Consider the following 25,643-nt stretch of genomic DNA (forward strand, 5'->3'; position numbering starts at 1 on the left):
ACATGTGTATTGGAGGTAGGAAATGTGTGAACATGTGATAAAAAGAGGAGTGTTCAGTCTCCAGCTTCCACAGCAGGAAATAAGTCATAAGGAACTTATTATTTAGAGCTACAGAATAAGTACCAAAACAATCAGGTAAAAGATTTTTTAAATGACTTCCTTTTGGGAAGGGGAGATGGAGAGGTGGGTTGCTTTTTGGTGTAGTGTCTTTACAACTATTGACTTGCCCGTGTGATAAACCTTTAGAATTTGATTGGGAGGTGAAGAAACTACACTGGCCACATAAATGCCTCTTATGAAGCAAGGCTGGGAAGAGGTGAGACAGTAGATGGAGGATGATGTGGTGTTGAGGAAGGGGATTTGTTTTTAAAATGCAAGAAATTTGAGCAGGCATACAAGTTGAATGGAAAATAACAAAGAAAAGAACGATGGAAGAAATAGGTGAGAGGCTGGCTGGTTGATGGGGTGGGATGATTTGTGATATGAGATAATAAAGGAAACTCGGTTAGATGCACATATAAATGGGTAAGGATGAAGTTTAGATAGCTCCCACCCAATTATTTATAGTGAGGTCACAAATAAGACCATCCAGAGAAAATATAGAAAGTTTGGAACATATGTAGAAGAGATGAGAGGAAGCTGACAACATAGGATCGCTGGACAGTATCAACCCAGTTAAAATTAAAACCATGCTTTTAGTTGATATGTACTTTTTCCTATAGCTGCCTAGATGTGGGAGCAGAGAAGGCAAATGGTTAGATTCAAACACAGTTTACTAAACACTAATGTGGACAGAAGTATACTTGTGGCTTTAATGCTTTTCTTCAAGCCTTGTTTTTGGTTTCAGTTCTTCCTCATAGTCCCGGACCTCTGGGCTTTTAGAAATGTGGTGTGTACCCACAGAATGAAAGCTGATTGCTGAGGTAGGCCAGGAGTTCCCCCAGACACTGCCCCAGACAGAGTAAGACCTCAGGTACCCCTTTCTGAGGGCCCTTCAAACACCGTCACCTTGGGTTTCAAGGGCTTCTGGAGCATTTGGAGGGGATTCTCACTTCCTCCCTGGGCTGCTGCTTATAGATTCTCCAAGAGAGCCTGTGGTAGCTGTCCCTCATATTCATCACCACCAATAGTTTTATATATTTCATATTTTTAGTGGCCTGGACTATGAGGTAGAATAGATGGAGAGATATGGAGCTAACTTTTTTCTTGCTCACTCCACTTGCTGTCTTATGATGTCTCTAACTTAACACATCCAAAATGTAGCTCTCGCTTTCTTCTCTCACCCCTAATTCCTCCCCTCTCCTTTCCCCATCTCAGAAAACATTACTACTGAGCAAGTTCGTTTGACTTTATCTCTAAAATATCTTGAATCTACCCACTTTTTTTCATCTGTCCTACCTCTTAGACCAGGTCTCATTTCACCTGGTCTATGGCAACATCCTTCAGTTGCTCTGCCCTTTTTGTCTGGTCTATCTTTTCCATTCTCTATGTGAAAGGACACACAGTCTTAAAATGAAGACTGCTTAAAACCCTTTAGTGGTTTCTCGCTGTAATTACAATGCCAGTCTGACTTGGGCTGCAGGCAGACAACATCTCTCAGCAAAGCCTTATTTTTTTCTCTACCTTCACCCCAAGCTCATCTTTTGTTTTTATTTCTCACCTGGGGACATGCTTAGAGTAAGGAAGGGAGAGAGAGAGAGAAAGAGAGAGTGATTGGGAAACATCAATTGATTGCCTTCCATACATGTCCTGGACCGGGAATCAAACCCTCAACCCATGTATGTGCTCTGACGGGGAATTGAATCAGCAACCTTTCTGTGCTCGGGAGAATGCTCAACCAGCTGAACTGACAAGCTCATCTTTTAAAAGACCTTACTGAAGGCCAACAGAACATGAACATCCTGGGATTCCACCCCCCCCCCCTTTTTAAATGTCCAATTCAATGGTTCTGGATTTTTTTAAGTAATCATTTTACTAATATTACATTTTCCTAATCTCTTCCCAGGGTAAAACAGGTAACCTTTTAATCAGTTATTTCATAACTACGTAACAAAGTGGCACTGGCTTCCTAACCTAAAGCATAGGGGCCCTACTGCCCTCTGGCCTACTTCCTCTGCTCAGCAGTTCCTCATTGTAGAGTTTATTATAATATTTCCACTTAGTTACTAAATTCAGTATCAGGACATTTGGGGCTGAGTAACCCCCAAACAAAAATCGTAACAGTCATCAAACAGAAAATGTTACGATTTCACCTAGGACTACAAGGAGGGCAGGCTATAGGGCGGCAACCTCAGCCGCTATTGGGAGGAAGCCAAGTCCTTTGTCTCTCTCTGCCATCTTTCCCTTTCCGTCAGCTTTGTCCCAGGCTGGCTTCTCTGCAACAAGCCTTCTGCAGCAGTTCCAGGCAGTTCCAGATAAAGCAATCTCAGAGAGAAGAAAGCCTGTCTTCTCTGTCTTAGGAGCAAGGAAACCTTTCCCAGAAGCCTCCCTAGCTGATCTCACGTCTCAGTGATCAGAAGTTGGTCACTTGCCCATTCCTAAACCAATCACTAGCAAAGAGGATGGTTTACTACTAAACTAATCAGTTTCCTTTCCTGAAGTTTGAGATGAGGTCAGCGACCTTTGCTGCACATGGCTGTGTGGAAGCAGATAAGTACACAAAATGTTGGGACTCACTGGAGAAGGAAGAAGAGGAATAGGCAGCCATCAGTATTAGGTCATCTAATATATAAATAGATCTCACTTGGGAAATGAATTTAGCTTTTATTAAGTACCTCCTACATGGTAGACACACTTAGGACTTGTGTACATTATTTCATTTAGTCATCATAGCAAACCTGGAGCAGATGATGGAATAGGCTCTGTAGCGATTGGGCCCAGACAGCTATGCTCTAGCACAGTGGTTCTCAACCTTCCTAATGCCGCAACCCTTTAATACAGTTCCTCGTTGTGGTGACCCCCAATTTCATTGTTACAAATTGAACATAATTAAAGCATAGTGATTAATCACAAAAATAATATGTAATTATGTATGTGTTTTCCGATGGTTTTAGGCCACCCCTGTGAAAGGGTCATTCGACCCCCAAAGGGGTCGCGACCCACAGGTGGAGAACCACTGCTAGCACATAGACCAGAGCTTGGTGCCATCCCCAAAACCCATGGTATTTCCATTACCATCAGGTAAACAGCTAGAGCTAGAACTCTTAAAAAAACAAAGCCAAAACCACATTTGTTAAAAACAGAAAGCATAGCAGACTTTCAGATGTTTGTAGCCAGGACACTCTTGTTTTGTTCTGTTAATCCTCACCCAAGGATTTTTTCCCATTGTTTTTCAGAGAGCGTGGAAGGGAGAGACAGAGAGAGAAACATCGATTGAGGGAGACACTGATTGGTTGTCTCCCGCACATGCCCTGATTAGGGCTTGGGATTGAACCTGCAACCTAAACACATGCCCTTGACTGGAATCAAACTGGTTAGGGCAGCCATGATACTCTTCAAACCAAATTTCACCCCCACTTAAGAGTGTAGCTGCTCTAATTAGGACTGGGATTTGTTCTGAGCTTTCCCCCTGTGTAGCCTCCGAGGTGCTTCTGAAGCTTCCTGGAACATGCTGCAGACACCATCCGCCACTGCAACCCAATTACTGTTTGTGTGTAAAAATGGGGGGCAGATGTATGTAGAACTTGAGGCAATGCTTAGAATTGTCAACAAAGAATGGGGAGATGGGATGCACAAAGACAAGTAGCTGAGTGTTCCCAAACAAATCCTAGATTTGTTTATTTATTTATTTATCCACACCACTCCACACTCCCTGGTTCTTTCAGACCTCAACTCCACCCCATCCTGCTTGCTTCCATGTCTAGATCTAATTATCTAGGTCTAATTTTTGTCATGCACTCTACCCAGCTTGAACTTGGTTGGTGACTGATGGATCATGGGCTTTTTCTGTGATGGACCTGAACCAGTAATTTCAAAGCTTCAAAATGGGCCCAGAAGTCGTTATATCATGTCTTTTCCAAAGACAGTGGTGAATCCAAACCACGAATCTATCAATTAGTCCTGTGGCATAGCCCTTTTACACTCAATAGAAAACTTAGAAAATTTGGTTCTAGTGAATATCTGCCCAATTTTTTATGTAAGTTGTGTTTTCTGTAAAATTAGTTTCAAAATATCAAGGGTCAAATTCTTCTTTTTTAAAACTTTTTTTTATTGCTTAAAATATTACAAAGAGTAGTACATTTGTCTCCTTTTTTTTTTGTCCCTTGACCTTCCCCCAGCCTCCCCTACCCCCCAGTGTCTTGTGTCTATTGGTTATGCTTATATGCATGCATACAAGTCCTTCGGTTTATCTCCCCCCCCCCCCCCCCGCAACACTCCCCAGCCTTCCTGCTGTAGTTTGACAACCTGTTTAATTCGGCTCTGCCTCTGTATCTATTTTTGTTCATCAGTTTATAATGGTCTTTATTATCCATAAATGAGTGAGCTCATGTGGTATTTTTCTTTCACTGACTGGCTTATTTCACTTAGCATAATGCTCTCCAGTTCCATCCATGCTGTTGCAAATGGTAAGAATTCCTTCTTTTTTTACTGCAGCATAGTATTCCATCGTGTAGATGTACCACAGTTTTCGAATCCATTCATCCATTGATGAGCACTTAGGTTGTTTCCAAATCTTAGCTATGGTAAATTGTGCTGCTACGAATATAGGGGTGCAAATATCCTTTCTGATTGGTGTTTCTGGTTTCTTGGAATATATTCCTAGGAGTGGGATCAATGGGTCAAATGGGAGTTCCATTTTTAACTTTTTGAGGAAACTCCATACTGTCTTCCATACTGGCTGCACCAGTCTGCATTCCCACCAGCAGTGCACGAGTGTTTTTTTTTTCTCCGCAAGGGTCAAATTCTTAACACTTCTTAAAAAGTACAAATTGGAGCCAGACCTAGAAACTTAGGGGCAAATAGCTGAAGAGTTAAATCAGGTAGGTTCAGGATAATGAAGTAATTAAGGCCAAGAGTGAAAAAAATGGCTCAGCTCACATGTTAGCAGCCAGTTTTTCTATTGATTGAAAAAGATATTTGCATATAGTGGAAATGGTATGGCTCTAAAATTCCCAGCACCAGCCATTTAAATTCCTACTCTTCCTTCACTTTTGAAACCATCTAAATTGGTGACACAAAGAAGAAAGGGCACTTTGAGAGCTTCTTAAAGAGCATGAATTGGTTGCTATGCCCCACCTCTCAAGAGCTTGTGATGGCAACCTGGCTACCCCTGGCTGTGTGACTGGGCAACTGACAGCTAGTTTACAGTGAGGACTACTACTCCCCACCCCCCATCCCAAATTCTGTTCAAACTCTCTGGTATTGAGCCATGTGGCCTTGGGTAAGTCAACTTCTCTGGGCCTCAATTTTCTCATCTATAAAATGAGGATATGGAATTAGGCCTTTGATTTTATTTTTAAAACTAGAGGCCCAGTGCATGAAATTCATGCACTTGGGTGTGTGTGTCCCTCAGCCCAGCCTGCACCCTCTCCAATCTGGGACACCTCAGGGGATGTCTCACAGTCAGACATCCCTCTCACAATCCAGGACTGCTGGCTCCCAACTGCTTGCCTTTCTCCTGCTTGATCACCGCCTAACCACTCCGCTGCCAGCCTGATCACCCCCTAACCACTCCTCTGCTGGCCCGATTGCCCCGAACTGCCCTCCCCTGCTGGCCATCTTGTGACACACATGGGGGTGGCCATCTTGTGATGACGTGGGGCGGCCATATTGTGATAATGTGGGGGCGGCCATGTGATAACAGGGTGGCCATCTTGTGATGATATGGGGTGGCCATCTTGTGACGACATGAGGGCGTGATGGTCACTTAGGCTTTTGTTAGTATAGATGTTATAAACAGGAAAGGAAGGAAGGAAGGAAAGAAAAGAAAGGAAGGGAGGGAGGGAAGGAGGGAGGGAGAGAGGGAGGGAGGAAGGAAAGGAGAGAAAGAAAAGCAAGAGCATGTGTGTACCGGGCGTACTTGGCCCATAATCTGCCACTTGTGGCTTCTTACATGAAAATCCCATTAGAAATTATCTCAAACTGTGATCTGATCCAGCTTTAGGCAAGATTGTTTTTCTCCTTTTGGAAAAGCTGTGCTCAACCATTTGGGACTCTGCATTCCTGCTTTTTATCCTCTTAGTGTTCTTTTTCTTTAATCCTCATCTGAGGATATTTTTTTCATTGATTTTTAGAGAGAGTAGAAGCGAGAGAGGAGGGGAAGGGGAAGAGAGAGAGAAACATTGACATGAGAGAGACACATCCATTGGTTGCCTCTGACTGGGCCTGGGGATCGAGCCTGAAACCGAGGTATATGCCTTTGACCGGGAATTGAACCCGAGACCCTTCGATCTGCAAGCCAACGCTCTAACCACTGAGAAAACTGGTCAGGGCTTGGTGTTCATTGTTGTTGATGTTCATTTCTTCTCAGTGATTGTTTTACTGCATTTTTAAACTGAAAATAGACATTTTATTTTGTTTGTGTAAGATACAATTTCAAAATGCAAGTCATAATCCTATCTAATAAAAGAGAAACATGGTAATTGGCGTACAACCGCTACCCTTCCCATTGGCTAATCAGGGCAATATGCAAATTAACTGCCAGCCAAGATGGCGGCCGGCAGCCAGGCAGCTGGAAGCGAGCATGAGGCTTGCTTGCTTCAGTGACGGAGGACTCCAGCGTTCCGCGCCTGCCGCTGCCGGCCTCTGAGCTGCAACTCTAAGCAATATGTTACAAATATAGAAGCTAAACAAAACCCCAGAAACCTGCTTTAGTCGCCAGGCTTCAGCCAGCAGGATTGCAACATTGTTTCAAATACAGAAGGCAAACAAAGGCCAGAAACCTGCTTTCAGCAGCGGAGGCCTAAACCTGGAGCCAAGCCTCAGAGCTAAAGCTGGCCCAGAATAAATTAAAAAAAAAGAAAAAAAGGAGCGGTTGGGAGCTTCATTCACCTGCCAGCCTGAAAACAGCCCTCAGCCCCTCACCCAGACTGGCCAGGCAACCCAGTGGGGACCCCCACCCTGATCCAGGACACCCTTCAGGGCAAACCAGCCGGACCCCACCCGTGCACCAGGCCTCTATTCTATATAGTAAAAGGGTAATATGCCTCCCAGCACTGGGATCAGCGGAGCGACAAGGCCTCCCGGCACCCGGATCAGTGTGACAGGGGACAGTGCCCAAACCCCCTGATTGCCCTGCTGCTCTGTGTGTGACAGGGGGCGGGGCCACAACCTCCCTATCTGCCCTGCTCTGTTTGTGACAAGGGAAGGCGCCCCAATCCCCTGATCAGCCCTGCTTTGTGCCTGATAGGGGGGAGCTCCCCAACCCCCTGGTCGCCCTGTGGCTCTATGTGTGACAGGGTGCGGCGCCCCAACCCCCTGATCGGCCCTGCTCTGTGTGTGACGGGGTAGAGCCATAACCTTTCCATCGGCCCTGCCCTGAGTGTGAGAGTGGCGGCACCCCAACCCCCTGATCGGCCCTGCTCTGTGTGTGACAGGGGGCAGTGCCCCAACCCCCTGATCGGCCCTGCTCTGTGTGTAACGGGGTAGAGCCATAACCTCCCCATCGGCCCTGCCCTGGGTGTGAGAGTGGCGGTACCCCAACCCCCTGATCAGCCCTGCTCTGTGGGTGATAGTGGGCGGCGCCCCAAACCGCCCCCCCCCCCACGAGCCCTGCTCTGTGTGTGATGGGGTAGAGCCATAACCTCCCCATCGGCCGTGCCCTGAGTGTGACAGTGGCGGCGCCCCAACCCCCTTATCGGCCCTGCTCCGTGGGTGATAGAGGGTGGCACCCCAACCCCCTGATCTGCCCTGCTCTGTGTGTGACAGGGGGCGGTGCCCCAACTCCCCTATCGGCCCTACTCTGTGAGTGACAGGGGGGAGCTCCTCAACCCCCTGATTGGCCCTGCTTTGTGCGTGACAGGGGGTGGCGCCGAAACCTCCCCATCGACCCTGCCTTGAGTGTGACAGGGGGCGGTGCCCCAACCCCCCAATCGGCCCTACCCTGAGCATGACTGAGGGTGGCATCGCAACCTCCCAATCCGCCCTGCTCTGTGCATGACAGGGGGCGGCACCCCACCTTTCCAATCGGCCCTGCTCTGAGCCCGACCAGGGGCTGCATCTAGGGATTGGGCCTGCCCTCTGCCACCCGGGAGCAGGCCTAAGCCAGCAGGGCATTATCTTCTGATAGGTCCCAGACTGCGAGAGGGCACAGGCCGGGCTGAGGGACTCCCCCCTCCCCCCCGAGTGCACAAATTTTTGTGCACTGGGCCTCTAGTATGTAGATATTAGAGGCCTGGTACATAGGATTTGTACACTGGTGGGGGGCGTGGCCTGTGGGGATCAGCCCACTGTGGGAACACTGCTCCTCCAGTCAGCTGAGTGGCTGTGGACCACCCTCTGAGCGGCTGCTCCCTGGTCCGGCATCTTCTGTGCAGCTGGAGCACTCACCTCTCCAGGGAACCCGGTCGGGGCACTGAGAGTTGGCAGAGTAGGCCTCAGTCCCACAGCAGCCACGAACCCACCTCCCAGCCTCCAGGATCAGCTCTGTGAGCCCGGCGGCAGCGGCAGCGGTGGTGGTGCTGCACAGCCTGCAGGCATCTGGAGGAGGTGGCAGGCAGCAAGGAGGAGGAGCCTGGGGTGAGGAGGTGACAATGACAGCCCGGGTTCCTGCCCATCAGCCCAGGGTTCACAGCAGGAGCAGCCTCTCATCCTGATCAGCCTAGCAGCGCTCCCACTATCATAGCACACTGACCACCACGGGGCAGCTCCTGCGTTGAGCATCTGCCTCCTGGTGGTCAGTGCATGTCATAGCAACTGGTTGTTCTGGCCATTCCGCCATTTGGTCACTGGGCTTTTATTATAGCCTATCTAATAAAAGGGTAATACGCAAATTAACCATCACACCATCACAAAAAGATGGCAGCATCCATAGCCACAAGATGGCAGTGCCCAGTCCTCTCAGCCCCGCCGGAGTCCCCCAGTCCTGGTGGGGGGCAGCCGCTGAGAGCGGGCAGCGTTAGTGGCCTGGCAGAATGTTTGCTTCATCACCGTGGCGATGAGGCAGGCGTTCTACACTCGGTCGCAGATGGGCCTCTGGCCAGGCTGGGGCATGAAATACTTGCATCATCACCCTGGTGATAAGGCAAGTGTTCCGCACCCAGCCGCAGATGGGAGCATGTCATCCCTGTGACTTACTCATTTTAATTGGAGGGAAAGAGGTATGCAAGCTAGCAGTGCTGGAGGCCCAAGAAGAGGCGCAGAACTCCACTTGGGGAAATCCGAAAGACACAGCTCATGGAGGCACAGCCACTCTGGGCACTTCACAAATGAATGGGTGTTTTCTTCCCGTTCCTGCTACACCGAGCATGCAAATGCCAGAACCAAGACTGTATAACACAGATGAAACAGATGGGCCTCTGGGCCACGGATGGGCCTCTGGGCCACGGAGAGCCTCTGGGAAGCAGGTGCGGAGTGGCCAGGCCCCGCAGAGAGCTATTGGCGCACGGATTCGTGTACAAGGCTACTAGTAGGATAATAAACAAAGTATAAATATACATGTATATATATGGAAAATGTCACTGAATTCAGTTTTCTTTCTGAATCCTTAAATTAAGAGAATTCACTGGGCACAATATCTCTTTGCTCCCTTTCAGTGTAAGCAGAGCAACTAACTGGAGAGAGTTTTAGGAGCTGAAATGATAATGTCATCCTTATAGACACCTCTCAAGCCAGGAGGAGCCTACTAAATTCACTTAGAGTCTCAGATATATTTCTTTTCTTTGTAAACTGCCAGTCAGGAGGAGGGATGGAAGAGTCAAGCTGATAAGCTATCCTGAGTAAATATCATAATGAAATAAAAGCTCTGATAGGAAGACCTGAGGCCTTCAATGGCTGGGACTCTGGGAACTTGGCCCCATATCTGAGGCAGGGCAGGCATCGAGCTTCCATCCTAAGCCTGGAGAACCTACTCATGCAGACAGTGCTGAGGGTGGGCACATCTTGGTGGCTTCTATCTGGTGTCCAACTCCTTGAGTCTTTTCTAGGTCCCCTCTGGCCAGAGCAGAGTTGGTGCCTTCGCTGTAGCCCTTGCTGGCCTGGTTTTCCCTTGGAGTTTCCTAGACTGTGTGGTAGTTTTCTGTATCCTCCTCTCTGCCGTTGTTTCCTCCAGTCATTGGGATATCTTCCATATTTTCCACTTGATCACTGGGTGTCTGGGAAGTTTGCCTGTAAAGCAAATAATTCACAGGTTTTGAAAAGATAGCATTGCCCTCAAATTGAGTAAACAGTCCCTATTGAACACTCAGATGGAGAAAACTGCACTCGCAGATACTATTGAAATCCTATTTTTAGGGTTTTCGGTATTTTTAATCCCCTTATCCACCAAAGATTTCCAAATGCTATTGGAGCAGCTTCCCCCATACATTGCCAACCCTCTGCTGAAAACTGGTAGTTCAAATGTCAAGAACAAGAGAAGGAGAGAGTAACTAGGAGTCCCGCTAAGCCAGATGTGATAATCCTGATAAAAGTGATATAATATTTACAAAGCTTTTAAAACAGTTCTTGGCACTTAGTGTTAAGTGTTGACCCAGGAACTAGGAGGTCATGGGTTCGATTCCTGGTCAGGGCACATGCCTGGGTTGTGGGCTCGATCCACAGTAGAGGTATGTGCAGGAGGCCAATCGATCAATGTGTCTTTCTATCTCTCTCCCTCTAAAAATCAATAAGAACATTTTAAAAAGTAAACAAATATATTAATCAGTTCCAGAGTAATCAAGGGGTGGGGGCGGGACAGAACACCTTAATTTCATGTTTCTTTGTTAAACAATGTGATTTTTAGGCCATGAATGTCTGAGTCAGCAATTTCTTCCATGCATTATTTAACCCACCTTCTGAGGATAAGCACATTTAGGACATTTTAAAATAAGCACATTGAGCTCTTTGGAGGTTTACCAATTCTTAAAGAGGTGATTATGAATATTTCTTTAACATAGTCTGTGAATATTGATATTTTCTTCTTATGAGCATATTTATTGGCCATATATACCACATTTTCAAATACTTTTAGTTAATCTCTAAACTATTTATGAGGTTTATGGCATTTCTTGTTGGTTGAGATGGTATTAACAGCTTTTGAAGATTTATGTACATTTTTAGATGATGTTTTCATTTTGGCTTTACAGTAGTATTTCATGATATGTTCATTTTTTCGAAGTTAGGCTCAAAGGGCAGTATAGTCTTTATATTGATATGATATTTACAAAAGAATAATTTTTACTAGTAACTAAAAGTTTATTTTCAACAAATCTTATGTCCATTGATTGTATAAAGCTGAGAAAGGATCCAGAGGAACTACATCAATATGGAATGCTGAAATGTTGCTTACTAATTGGTAGAAGTATAAAATTAAGACTAGCCCTGGCCAGTTTGGCTCAGTGGATAGAGCATCAGCCTGCAGATTGAAGGGTCCCAGGTTTTATTCCGATCAAGGGCACATGCCTAAGTTGCAGGTTTGATCCCCAGTAGTGGGTGTGTAGGAGGCAGCCAATCCATGATTCTCTCTCATCAATGATGTTTCTATCTCTCTCCTCCTCTCCCTCTCTGAAATCAATAAAAATATATTTTAAAAAAAGAAAAATTCATTTTAAAAAGTTTAAGGAGAATTTAAAAAATAAAATAAAATAGAGGCTAATGTGTCATTTGAAGCTTTAACAAAAAAATGATAAAAACGCCTGGAGATTAGAAAAATAATAAGGTTTGAAATTTCAGCAAGTGGCAGAAACAATTTTGTCACAAATGCTGAAATGTAGAATTTCAATGATCAGAAATACAAAAGTAAGACTGACATTAATGAGTGTATTTATAAAAATGTATATCCATATGTAATGAGTGCATTGAAGAAGAATATATTCATGCCTATATGATAAGAAGTGATACAAATTGCCTATCAAATTGGTTAGTTGGCACATACTTTCTTTCTGAATTAGCTCTTGGTAAAATTGGCCCTGTGTCATCATCTCTCGCTGCCCCACTTCTGACGAGTGGCCTGCCTAGGAAAGTAAATGGCTTTCTAAGACTGGCTCAATGTGACTGCTCAACTGCGACACTGTTGTGTGTTTTTAAATCCTCACCTGAGGATATGTTTTAGAGAGAGGCAGGGAGAGAGAGAAACATCAGTGTGAGAGAGAAACATTGATCGGTTGCTTTCCATATGGATCGCATACTGAAACTTGGGTATGTGCCTTTCCTGGGAATCGAAACACCCTTCTTTTGGTATATGAGACGATGCTCCAACCAACTGAGCTACCAGCCAGGGCCGACACTCCTTTTGGCCAACGTAAAAGCAGGGTGAGAGTGAGAGCCTGTGTCTCTAGTCAGGAAAGGGATTCTTCATTGTGAAGGCAGGCCCAGGGTCATAATAATGAACTCTTTTCTCAGAGAAAAGGAAGAATCTTGTCCAGTGTGATTCTCTTGTGCCACTCACCTTGATTTTTTATGGTAACATACCAGAAGCAATACCACACATGCTCCACAAAGGACAGGTGTGGAGATGGTTGCCACTGTAAAAGAAGAGAACTAAGCTGGCATCATGCTAAAAGTCCAGGTAGCAGATTCATTTCATTTTTTTTTCCTTTTCATTTAATTTATCGGAGTGACACTGGTTAATAAAATTATACAGGTTTCAGGTGCATAGTTCTACAACTCATCATCTGTACAATGTGTTGTGTGCTCAGCACCCCAAGTCAAGTCTCCATCCATCACCATTTATCCCCCTATAAGGTTAATTTCTACGAATCTGAAAATTCTTTACAGTTTACATTCCCGCAGAGAGATACAAACCCCTTCCCAAACAGCTTACTGTTATTAACATTTCTTAAGGTTCCATGCAATTCAATCTATTCTATCTCTGGGCAAAAACTACATTCCTTTCCCACCAGCACTGCCAGTTCAAACTGTCCAGTTCATGTTATCCCATGTCCCGTGCTCCTAATCCTTGTCCTTCCTGAGCAGAGTGAGTGATGGGCAGGGATGGGAGTAAGTCAGGCGGGGAAAGTAAGCACTTCCTGAGAAGAAATGCTTGCTGCTAAATCCAAAGTGAAGAAAGTAGACATGGTAAGGGTCCTCCTCAGTTGTCCTCTGGCACAACCTCCCCCTTTTCTGTAGCTTCGCAGAATCCTGATTTAGAAATGATAGCTTGCAGTGCCATTTTTCTTCCAATTCCATTAGCATTATTTGCTACTACTTTTATGACAGAGGAAGAGTGGTGAAGAGAAAGAAGAGGTGTGACAAGAGAGATCTTACAGGTAAGAGGAGAATAAAGTAATGCTTAGGAAAAGGAAAAAACTGTTGACGGAGTTGAAAGGAACAGCATGGATGGTGGGAGGATTTGAGGGTGGAAGGCCAGCAGCCACAACAGCATTTGAGATTTATTAGACAGGAACAGTGGGGTCCTCGTGTGGAAGCAAAAGGGCGGGTGAACATAACTATTTTCAAAACCCTGAGTCAATAATACACTCCAAGCAGATTTTGCCAGTTTGCCTTAATATTATGAAATGTCCCTGCAAAAATCACCCGGCTGCCCCACTTGCAAGATGACAACCCTGAGCATCTGGAGAGCCACTTGTCTCACTGTGGACCATGAGTCAATTAGTCTCTGAGACCATGACACTTTTCAGACCTGTCCCTGTATAACCAACACACAACCTTGTAGGCAAGGGTAAATCCCCAAGGCTTGGCATTAAAAATCCAACCCTATTGAAATGCAGGTTAAATATATGGATATGGGAAACACCCGGATTCTCTGCTTTGTAGGAGTGAGTGTAAATGGCTACAGTTTTTCTCAAAGGTACTTGGCAACATAATAAAAGCTCTAGAGAAGACCATATAAGTTAACTCTCCAGTTCTACTTCTAGGACTCATTCTAAGGAAATGGGAAAGTATATGTAGGAATATTCACTGAAGTACTGTGTAAAATAATTTTTAAAATGTTCATCTAAATATCTTATCAGTAGAAAATTAGTTAAAATGTGTTAATACTCATCCAATGGAATATTATTCAGCTTTTAAAAATTATGAAATGGCCCAGCTGGTGTAGTTTGACCTATGAACCTATGAGCTTTGATCTATGAACTACACGGTCACAGTTTGATTCCGTCAGGGCACATGCCCTGGTTGCTGGCTTGATCCCCAGTAGGGAGCGTGCAGGAGGCAGCTAATCAATGATTCTCTCTCATCATTGATGTTTCTGTTTCTCTCTCTCCCTCTCCCTTCCTCTCTGAAATCAATAAAAATATATTTTAAAAATTGTGAAATTAATCTATATTAACATGAAAAGATGTCTGTCTATCATAATAAAAGTGTAATATGCTAATTAGACCAGGCAGCCGAATGGCCTCTGGGTGTCCTTCTTGATGAAGCCGGGGCTGCGAGGGCCAAGCCCCTTGCCGGAGTTTCGTGCATTGGGCCTCTAGTGATATCATAAGTGTAAAAAGGTGGTTGAAATAAAAATGAACCAAAAGAAATCCAGTAAGCCATGTGTGTGTCATATGCACACAAAAATCTTGAAGAATATCTATCAAAGTATTAAATAATGGTGGGATTGTAATCTTTATGTTCTTTAAAAAATTTCCCCCTGATATTTTTGCAATGATGCTATAATCAGAAGAAACAATAAAGTGAAAAAACAAAACTAATTGCAGTAGAAAAAAGCATAGAAAAGTTGTTCTAAAAGAAGTAACAACAAACTTGGAAAACTAGTGCAAGTTCTTTTGACTTTTTAAACAACATTACTCATCAGTATGACTAAAAATCAGGAGTCTTTTATTAGCAGAGATATTGTAGCTGATAATAAACTATTTCTTCGCATTAAATAATCAGTTTGGCATGCATTTACTGTTCATGGAGAGATTTATTGGAAAAGGCAAGTTGATATAAACAGTAAGTATTTCACAATGCTTCTTCCTGTTTATTTGTAATGAGAATATAAACTACAGACTCAAACTCAAGGGAGAAGAGGGCTCCTGAGCCAATGATACAACAAAGCAATTTGAACTCAGTGACTTAAACCCAAACCCTTGACCTCTTCCTCAGTTATATACAGACATATTTAGTAAAGAAATTGAAACCAGAATTACTACAACAATGGACTAAGATATCAACTGCCAAAGTCCTCCACCCTTTTGTGTTTACTAGGGGTGCATGGATTATAGAAAAAGGAAGTGAAAGAGATTTCATGAGATAGAGGAGGATTAGAATCTGGGAGAGAGAGGAGAAAAGGTGGATTATTGCACAGGAGGCCAGAAAGGCTAATAACTGCCTGCCTAGCATTCAACCTACCATTCAACATGCATGTTGGGTCTGGGGCACAGAAGGTAGCCTAGGCAGCCAGGGGCCACTGTTGGATGTGGATGATGAAATGTCCTCTGTGAACATACAGGGAATTGCCATTCCTTAGCAGTACCTGCAAACTAGGTCAGTCAGGGAGTAGTACGTATTTCTGTCACTGTGCCCAGAGTCCTTATGTGTCTGCATTTGATGAGGGCAATTTTGAAGTAAGAATGTCAGTTCTGGGCAGTTTTCCTAAGTTTTTTTTTTCTTCTATTAGTATCTGTTACTTTACTAAGCACATTCCAAGTGTTGGGTTCAGAGTAGATAATCAATACTTACTTGACTGAATTAAATAATTACCATCCCATAAGTTGAAATACATACATTTAAAGTGCCATTTGCTTTTTAATGAGAAATCTGCATTTCATTGCAGGTTAGTACCAGACCTGCCACAAAATAGAACCTCCATTTCTATTGATTGAATAGATGAACGTTACAAAGGTAGCTTCTGTTAAAGGCTGAGTATATGGACTGTAGCAAACTTATTTCAGATGTGGCAGAAAAAGGAACTCCTCACTCCTAGTGTACTAAATGAAGATGGCCATGTAAACACACTCATAGATGACGTTTTGACCTTTTATTTTACAACTAGAGGCCTGGTGCACAAAATTTGGGGGGAGAGGGTGGCCCTCAGCCCAGCCTGAACCCTTTTCAATCTGGGACTCGTTGGGGGATGTCCGACTGCCGGTTTAGGTCCGATCCCTCTCACAATACGGGACTGCTGGCTTCCAACTGCTCGCCTGCCTGCCTGCCTGATTGCCCCTAACCACTTCTGCTTGCCAGCCTGATCACCCCTAACCACTCCCCTGCCAGCTTAATCGATGCCTAACTGCTCCCCTGCTGGCCCAATCGTTCCCAACTGCCCTCCCCTGCTGGCCATCTTATGGCTGTGGGCGCTGCCATCTTTGAGGGCAGGGCAGTCAATTAGCATATTCCCTCCTTATTGGCTGTGGGTGCCACCATCTTTGTGATGGTGTGAGTGTCAATTAGCATAGTCTCTCTTTCTTAGATAGGATTGAGACGCTTCAAGAATAGCTTAGTCAAGTATCAGAGACCAGATATTGGAAAAATTGAATAAAGTTATTGATAAAAAGGGCTGCCAAGTGAGGCAGTAGATATTTGAGACAATGAGATGATAAGCAACACTTCCTGAATATTTATTTAGATGTTAAAGCCCTCAAATTTACTTAATAGTTTCTCATTCATTCACTACTTATTCATTCAATATTTCTGTTGAACTAAAGAAAGCAACTTTAAAAGTTGTGATATCTTTTATAACCTTATTTAAAAAATAAATGATATTGGTAGTATCAATGGGTTGATTTAAACATTGTTAACATTTACTGAGCAACCACTATAGTATAAAGCATCATTTATATATATTTTTTAAGAAAGATGAGCTCAACTGATTGCTTATTCATGTGGAAATAGCAACAGCCACTGATGCCCAGGGAACCAGCGAGTACCTCTGTCACTGATACCTGGCCTGGGCATACTCTTAGGTCTTAGGTGGCTGGGATTGTATGAGACATACTTTGAAGGCATTATAACTAAGTCTTTTTAGAAAGTTAGCATGATTTTCATTTTAGCATACACCTTCTTAGCGGATGAAACTCAAGTAATACATAATGAAATATAGCTAGTTTTCATCTCCTTGCTGAAATTACTTGCTTTCTTATAGTTTTAATATGTCTGTCTTTTTTTTAAATGTCTTTATTGGTGTTTTTTGAGAGAGAGAAGGGAGAGGGAGAGAGAGAAACATTGAGAGAGAGAGAAACATCAATTGGCTGCCTCCTGCCCCTCCACCCCCCACCTACTGGGGATTGAACCTGAAATTAAGGCATGTGCCCTGATTGGCATCCAAACCAGTGACCTTTGGTGCATGGGATGATGCTCAACCAACTGAGTGGCCAGGGCAATATGTCTATCTTTATATTTAAGCAGCTTGAAAGAAGATAATCTTATTCATACAATATGAATGGTTTAAAGCTGTTGGTTTTTTTTTTCTTTTAAATCTCGGTATTTTCACAGTTCTTTGCACATAGCTATCTTTATCTATTGTACATGTTCAGTTAATGTTTATTATATTACATTTCAGAATTTGGGAGTGAGTTTCTGATATTTTAATCCAGTGAAAGACATAAATTGGAAAAAATAGATTATAGTTCATAATAAAATAGTTTGAAAATCTACATAGAAAATATGGCTCCAAAACTTTATGTATAAGATTTTATCCTACAGATATATTCTCACATATGCAAAACAATACAAGGCTTTCTAATTTTTCATTGTTTGTAATATAGCCAAAGAATGTAAGCAGTCTCGTGTCCAAATAGAGAGTTGGCTAAATAAATTGTGGGAAATCCATACAATGGAATATTTTTAAGTTCTTAAAAAGAATGATGTGGTTTTATATACTGATGTGGAAGAATCTCCAAAATATAGCATTAAGTGAAAACAAAGTACAGAACCTTGAAAATAAAATACCTAACTGGCTGGCATCATATATCCTCTGTGTGCTGTTGACATACTGACTTTCTCTGATGGGTACACAGAAATCTGGTAGCAGGGAATTTCTTCCTTCCCACAGATGATTTTCAGTCAGAGAGAGGGCTTACTTTTTACTATATATCCTTTTGTAATTTTTTATTTTTAAACCATATGCAAAAATTTTCAGTTCAAAAAATGAATACAGCCCTAGCTTGTTTAGTTCAGTGGTTAGAGTGTCAGCCTGCAGACTGAAGGGTCCAGGGTTTGATTCTGGTCAAGGGTACATGCCCGGGTTGTGGGCTCAATCCCCAGTAGGGAGTGTGCAGGAGGCAGCCAATCAATGATTCTCTCTCATCACTGATGTTTCTCTCCCTCTTCCATCCTCTCTGAAATCAATAAAAAATATTTTTAAAAAATGAATAAAAAATTTAAAACTTTGTAGAAAGATTAATGTAGTACGTGACATAAAAAGAAAAATTAGATTGGCTTCTTTATTTATTGGTCTCCTCTTACATGATAAACACATTCTTGTTTTCATATCCTTGCCATTAAATGCCATAGTTTCTCCATGAAAATACTCTCCAAAGAGCCTTTCCACACTGTCTTGACTTTGTATATATGATTGATTTAAAAAAAAAAATTCTAATCAACTAACTGCTGAGATGACCAAAGCCACTTGTTTTTTTTCCAGATGACACTAATGCAGATAAAATGTAACCACAAAAATATGAATCTTTCTCTAGCAGGAAAACTTGTAAATCAAAAATAGAAATCGTTTTGCCCATATGACATTAGAGTGGTTTTCAGTTCATTGTAAACCTCTCAGACAAAAGTATCAGATCCTTTCTTACTTATTGCATTTCTCTCTCCTGGCTTCTTTCTCGTTTTCTCTCCTCTCTTCTTTGAGCTTTCCTCTCCTCCTTTCATCTTTTTCTTTCATTCTTGTTAACAATTTTCCATTTTCCTCCTGATATTTACTGGGACATTCTCCCCTAGTCTTAGTGTTGTGTGCATCTCCTGTAAAAAAGGCTTCTAGACGGAGAAATTTGAATGGTCTGGCTGTAGGTGCATGGTGCTCACTAACACTCTGGGGGAGTAGTGCAGTCTGTATGTCAGCAGAACAATGTCATCTCCACGGTGCCAGCACGCACTGTTACTTAGTAAGTCTTGGACAGACGTCTAGCCCTGCTTAGTAGAACTGAATTGCTGAATAGGCCCTTTTTGTGATGTATCTACTCTTTGGTTTCCATATCAGGAGCCTGACACTGGTAAGGTACCAATATGAAAATAGTGATGTCAAATAAAGAATTCCATAAATAGGGTGATCTTGTAACTTACTTTCTTCACCAATACACTTGAGAGTGAAAGGGGATGCTATTAGTGATCATTCTGGGACAACTGGCACAAACCAGGACTGTTCAGCTTCCTGGGACAAGTCCCCTGCCCTTCAGCACTTCCAGGACAAAGGGAAATACTTACCAGTGACAGCTGTGGAACTGGATGAATGTGCACCTGAGGGAAGAGATTGCAGCTCAGTTATGATGGTAGTCCTAAAGGTACTATTCTCATTAAGCAGGAGAAATTCTGCACAATTTGGTTCCTATCTTAAAGCCTTGAGAGATGCATGGCTGGAAAAACCAAACTCATTTTAGCAAAGAACAAGCAAGGTCATTAATTCATTTACAGGCTGGGCCATGCTTAAGAGTCAGATGTGCCCTTACAGAAGATACAGGTTACCGAGTGCTCCTCCATCCCATAGATGGTGACCCCAGAGGGTGGGAAGCGTCCTCGTCCTCCCACATTAGGAGGAGGCCGATATTATTCAGATTCTTAGCAAAGCAGGTTAATACGGTGAGACTTGGCACATTTGGGAAATGGACTTCATTTTCACCTGCACTGAGCCAGGGTGGAGCACAAAACAGAGACAAGAGCAAGAAGGTTGTGGCAGAGAGCCGGTGGTGGAGGGTTGCCAGGTTGTTCTGATTTTGGAGGGTATTATGTTATGCAGGCAAAGAGCTGAACTCCCCTAAAGTGTGCAAAGACAGTGCCAACCTGGCTTCTCGAGGGAGGTGGAGGGAGTGTGTTCCAAGGCCTTTGCAGTTGTCTGAGGTGGGGCTTGGGAGAGCTCATTCCTGACTATCCCTGTGGTTCCTGCAGGAGATTTGGATGTCAGCCTGGAGCCCGGTACCACAGCTGGCTTTGTGGCCACTGTGGTGTCTGGCTTGGAAATGAAAGCTGGCTCTGTCGGAAGGTGCAACACATGGAGAACATAAATGTTTAGAATAGTAACTTTCTTAGCTCCAGAGGAGAGTGAACTTAATCCGTGCTCTAAGGAGCCCACCCTGGGCCAGCCCTCCCCCAGAACACTGCTCCATGGATCTTTACGAAAATCCCTTAAGTGTGTGTAACGTAGTCATCCACCTGGGGTGGCCATAAGACTTTTGCAAATGCGAGAGGATTTGCAGAATAAATTACAAAGATTAGAGTAGATCCAGGCTGTTTACTAGAGAAGACTGGTCTCAAACAAAATAAAGACACACAAGTGGAACAGTATTTGCCAAAGCTGAGACGTCTGGGATGCTGGTTTTAGTTTATTTTATACATGTTTTCACAAAACTTCTAAATAAGAGGGAACCTGAGATTCAGCCCATCTGAACTATAGAGTGTATTTGAAGGGCTTTGTCCCGGTCTTGGCATCTTTGGCCATCGGCCACATTATTTGGGCTGCTTTCCCATGTGTTCCCAGCTACAAATGCTGTGAGAAGTCCTCATGCCCTTTAATCCTTAGTCACATTCTCATACTACCCAGACTGCCAGCAGTCCAGGTACTTTATATAGAGTTCCCCAAGAGCATTCCCATCCAAGTGTCCATGGCAACGTCACTTTCTGTCAAAGATGACAATCTCACATCTGAGATTTCGACTGTACAGTTTCATCTGATCAAGTGTTTGGTGCATGAAGGCAGAACTGGAAGAGGCCACTTGATGATTCTCATTACTTGGGTGAATCAGATTTGACTCCGATCGAAGGAGCTTTAGAACTGCCCCAAACTTAAATATAGCCAGTACCTCGGCCTCTGCCTTCTGTTTGTAGCCAGCTAACTAGAAGGAGCCACCTTTTTCTGGCCTTTCCATCCTCCCTTCAGCGGTGGTTCTCAGCCTTGGCTACCTAAGAATTACCCAGGGAGCTTCTAGAATTCTGATTCCCAGATTGCTCTCGAGAGTTCCGAGGTGACCTCAGTGGACAGCCAAGATTAGGAACCCTGCTCTAGGGAGGTGTGCCAAGCATAACAGAATGGCTGTGCCTGGATGGGAGGAGACAGGGGCCAGGAAAACCCACAAATTGGAAAACGGGACACAGAAAATCAAGAGTTAAGTGTAAAGTAAGGGTATCATAGGACATGGGGCACATTGTCCCATGATATTTAGCACCGAAGGTTTCAGATTTTCTTAACACGGAGTCAGTGCTGAGGAAATTGGGATGGATGATTACCTAAGACTCAGTGGAAATGTGGCACATTGGCAGCTTCGGGCAATGCTGCTACACCAGAGCCATCATAGTTAACTTGCTGGTGCATAGGATTGTTGGGAGGCAATTCTGCATGGGTCTCTCACGTTTCTGAAATTCACATCTTTTGTTATTAATACTTACAGAGCTCTTTCTCGAATCAGAATTCATATACTGTTTTTTGTTGCTTTTAAAAATTATTCATAATTGACACACTATTATATTAGTTTCAGGTGTACAACATAGTGATTCAACATTTATATGCTTTACAAAGTGATGGCCACAGCTCTGACCAGGAGTGTTGTGTTTTCTGCCAGTACCCCTGAAACTGTGGTGGGCTAACATGTGAGGCAGGCCAAACCTCAGAACCTCCCTGAGACGGAGAGCAGTATTGACAAGGATAGCAATTAAGTTTGATCTGACATAATAAGAGTAGATTTCAAACCATTATTAATCATGCACATATAAAACCTGGATATCAAGCCCCTTTGATTTAAAACAGAAAATTAAGCTAAGGTAAGTTTTTGTTTTTGATTTTTAAATAGTTTTGTTCTATCACATAAGTTTGTAGTGGAACTCCAGCAGTGGTCCATGAGTCTGAGGGATTTGTGGGGACCTGAGTGTTAGCAGGGAATGGAAGTCCTTAAAAAATTCCCAACATTCCTACCTTTTCCAGAAGGGGAGGGGCTCTCTGGCTCTGGGGTCACCCCTGCTGGCGCTACTGTGGAGGATGGCCTTTGGCGGGTCAGGGAGGGGTCTCCTAGAGAGAGGACAACCACATGGCATTTATGATCCTGAGGGTGGACCCTGGGGTGGCTTCAGAACTGGATATAAATAAACATACAAATTTAAAACAGATATATTTGGCCTCCTAGGATAGGTCAGAAGCACAAGAAATAAACTACAATCAATGTTTCCCAACCTGTAGTCCTCATGCAAATACAAGCACAGACTGCAAACACAATAGGCAGCAGGAGTATCAGCAAATTTGCATCAATTCCCTCATCCCCAAGCCCCAGAGAGGCAACATGGATGGGCCAGAATAGATACATCCAGTGGTCTGCAACACAGCAGAGGAAGCCTGAGCTCAGGGAGCCTGAGTCTTTTATTAACAGCATGACCATGTCTGCCTTCTCTCCAGAGGGAGGTGCTGTCTCCATCTTCCAAGGCTGTATGTATACATGCATTACTCCTTGCTTTGCCTCTGACGTCTGTATGACAGTCATGCAAAGGGAGGGACAGGTTGAGGGGGAGGGGTACCAGGTGGTCTAAACACTACAAATTCAATAAGAAAGTCTGGCTCTCCAAGGAGTCCTACAATAAAGTGAGTTTGCTATAGAACAACCTCCCCTCTGCTCTGACTGGTGTTGCTAAGTGGTTAGAGCATGGGGCCCATGCACCAAAGGGTTGTGGGTTCAATTTGCTGGTTTGATTACTGGTCAAGGGCATGTACCTGGGTTGCAGGTTCGATACCCATTCCCAGTTGGGGGGGCGCTATGGGAGGCAATCTATTTCCGCCCCCTCTTTCCCACCACCCTCCATGACTCCCTTCCACTGTCTCTAAAAATCAATGGGAAAAAACCATCCGGCGAGGATAAACAAAAACACAAACACACAAAACCTCATCTCCTTACCCCTCTGCTTCCCCCATAGAGAAGTTGGCAATTTTCACAAATGTTATATGAGAAAGCATCTCACTCACTGCTGGACTTGTACCAAGTAAGCAATAAATGTTAAATCAGAAGACTGTGGCTTAATATTTTTTCTAGAATAAGTGGATTAGTATTTCTGGAAATGGCACAATTGGCTTCCACCACAAGATTAATTGGCTCCTTCTGGCATGGTTATCCAGTTGTAGGTGGTTTACAAAAATTGATTCTGGCGACTTTCCCTCACACTTGCTCTGGACCACTGACTGGACACCAGACTTGGGTAACCGAGTTAGGGAAGCTGCGCCCATGTGTCTCCACAGTCTCCTGGGATGGATACCATTGGAGAAGAATGCAGGCCTTCTCCTAGGGAGACACTGGAAAAGCTCTCTGGGAAGCAGCTATGCTTGAGCACACATCCTTGTCTGTAGCCAAATTTTGCTACCAAAATCTTAAAGCACCGATGGTAATAATAGTTAATATTTACCAGGTTTCACTGAATCCTTCTACAAACAAGCCACAATGCACATCAGGTCCATTTCCTATATAAGAAACCTAGAGTTCTGAGATATGAAGGCCCAAAGTCTCATGGGTTTAGGTAAGTGGCAGAGCCAAGATCTGAACCCACAATTGTGTGACACCCTCCCCGCTCCAAAGCCCATGTATTTCCACCTCCAGAGGTGTTGTTTAGAGGTCTATTGGTTTATTTAGCCTCAGACCTCAACATAAATCTCTTGGCCCCTCAGGTGGGCTATTCTATGACCCACATTGCGGCACTGCTGTCTGTGTGTCCTTGGCAAGGATGGCAGGGAGGGATGGTGCAGGAGCAGGTACTTACTGATGCATATGAGAGTGGGAATGGTCCACTGGGTAATATTTGTGTCTTCGTTACGCAGGCACTTAGTCAGGCTGGACGTACCAGCTTTACGCTTGAAACCAGAGTTACAAATATAACGCTCCCTGGAGTTCTCATTATAACTCTTGACCTGGATGTTTGCATGTTCAATAGATGTTGGAGTAGAGCATGTGGTACCTGCAGAAGTACAGATAAGAGGGAGAGATGAACGAATTTTAGCTTTTTCAGAAATCTTCCAGAAGCCTGCCATAGGTGCCAGACTTTCAGCATAGCTAGACATGGAGGAGTTATCAGAGAAAACCTCCTTTGCCTCACTCTCACTTCCCATCCTCCCCAGCCTCAATCTCTCTCAAAGGTATCCATCCCTCTGTTTCTCTTCTGCCTCATCCATTCCAAGCTTTTGAGTTCTCTTGCCTAAACAAATAGCAATAGCCTCCAGGCAGCCAGCATCATCTTTATAAATGCATATTTGATGTCTTCGCTCTTTCCTGATTTTCTGCTGCTCTTAAAATAAAAACTAAAATCCGCCGAAATCGGTTTGGCTCAGTGGATGGAGCGTCGGCCTGCGGACTGAAAGGTCCCAGGTTCGATTCCGGTCAGGGGCATGTACCTTGGTTGTGGGCATATCCCCAGTAGGAGATGTGCAGGAGGCAGCTGATCGATGTTTCTCTCTCATCGATGTTTCTAGCTCTCTATCTCTCTCCCTTCCTCTCTGTAAAAAATTAATACAATATATTTAAAAAAACCAAAAAACAAAAACAAAACTAAAATCCTTATGTCCCCAAGGATCATCCAGAACTGGCCCTGCTTGCCTCTCTAGCTACTCTTCCCCCTGGCCACAGAGGCCTATGGTCCCCTTATGCCACTTACCAGGCCTTCCCTCCCTCCCCTTGCCCCACTCTTGGCTGGCCATCTGTCATCCTTCCTCAGGAAAGTCTTCCCTCACCCCCCAGTCAGGACCCGGAGTTCTCTGTTCTTTCCCAGTATAGTTGTATTTAAGATGTTGAGGTGATGTAATGAATTGTATGTCACACCATCTGCACTGTAAGCTATTAGAGGGCAGGGGTCACATCTGTTTTGCCCAACATTGTATTCCATAGTACATACAGTACCTGGCAAGAATAGGTGCTCAAGAAATACTTATTCAAAGAATGAATGGATAAAATTTCTTCCTCAACACCAGGCTTAAGTCTGACCTTCTAAGATAAGAGTTCTATTTATTTAATTTCTACATGTATAACCGGCTTATCTAATTCTTCTCACTTTTTTGGAAGAAACCAGAGGCAAGATGAATTTCCCCAGGTGGCTCTACTTTTGTGACAGCTGGAATTAAACACTGATTCCAAAATGTAAGCTAAAAACCCTGGCAATGTGGCTCTCATTCTGTTCTGTGGAAATGAGGAGTTTCATAAGTTGATATCTAAGGATGTTGGCCCAAGAAGAAAATAAAGGACTGAAATGTTGGCCATTTTCATTTTGAGGGTGCCATATTTATTACTGACTTTTTGTTATTGTTAATTATTTATGGCCTGTTGATATTTTTGCATTGTTAGAAAAATTCCTATATAAAAGCATGCAACATAAACATTAAACACATTTAATGAGTTTAATGTGTTGTAGGAGTACTTCACTTTTTTCTACATTATGTAACAACAAAACTTGCAAAAAAGAAAAAATAACTTTTTCTTTCACTGGGAAAAACTGTGAAATTGGCATTA

The 25,643-nt window shown here is 43.7% G+C and overlaps 1 protein-coding gene across 7 annotated transcripts in view; it reads right to left on the reverse strand.

The window, feature by feature from the left end:
* Positions 1–9,530: 9,530 nt before the first annotated feature.
* Positions 9,531–25,643, reverse strand: part of IL15RA (interleukin 15 receptor subunit alpha) — a 40,598-nt gene continuing 24,485 nt past the window's right edge. For 2 of the 7 annotated variants that reach the window (XM_059663487.1, XM_059663476.1), the window contains exons 2-7: positions 23,908–24,102; positions 22,088–22,180; positions 19,966–20,154; positions 19,393–19,425; positions 12,521–12,596; positions 9,531–10,263 (exon numbers count right to left, since the gene is read on the reverse strand). In XM_059663487.1, the coding sequence (XP_059519470.1) occupies positions 10,155–10,263; positions 12,521–12,596; positions 19,393–19,425; positions 19,966–20,154; positions 22,088–22,180; positions 23,908–24,102 (695 nt within the window). In that variant the 3' untranslated portion in view covers positions 9,531–10,154. The other 5 variants (XM_059663504.1, XM_059663513.1, XM_059663533.1 and 2 more) reach the window with 5 other exon arrangements.

This window comes from Myotis daubentonii, chromosome 1, assembly GCF_963259705.1.
Source record: "Myotis daubentonii chromosome 1, mMyoDau2.1, whole genome shotgun sequence".
NCBI classification, from domain to species: domain Eukaryota; kingdom Metazoa; phylum Chordata; class Mammalia; order Chiroptera; family Vespertilionidae; genus Myotis; species Myotis daubentonii.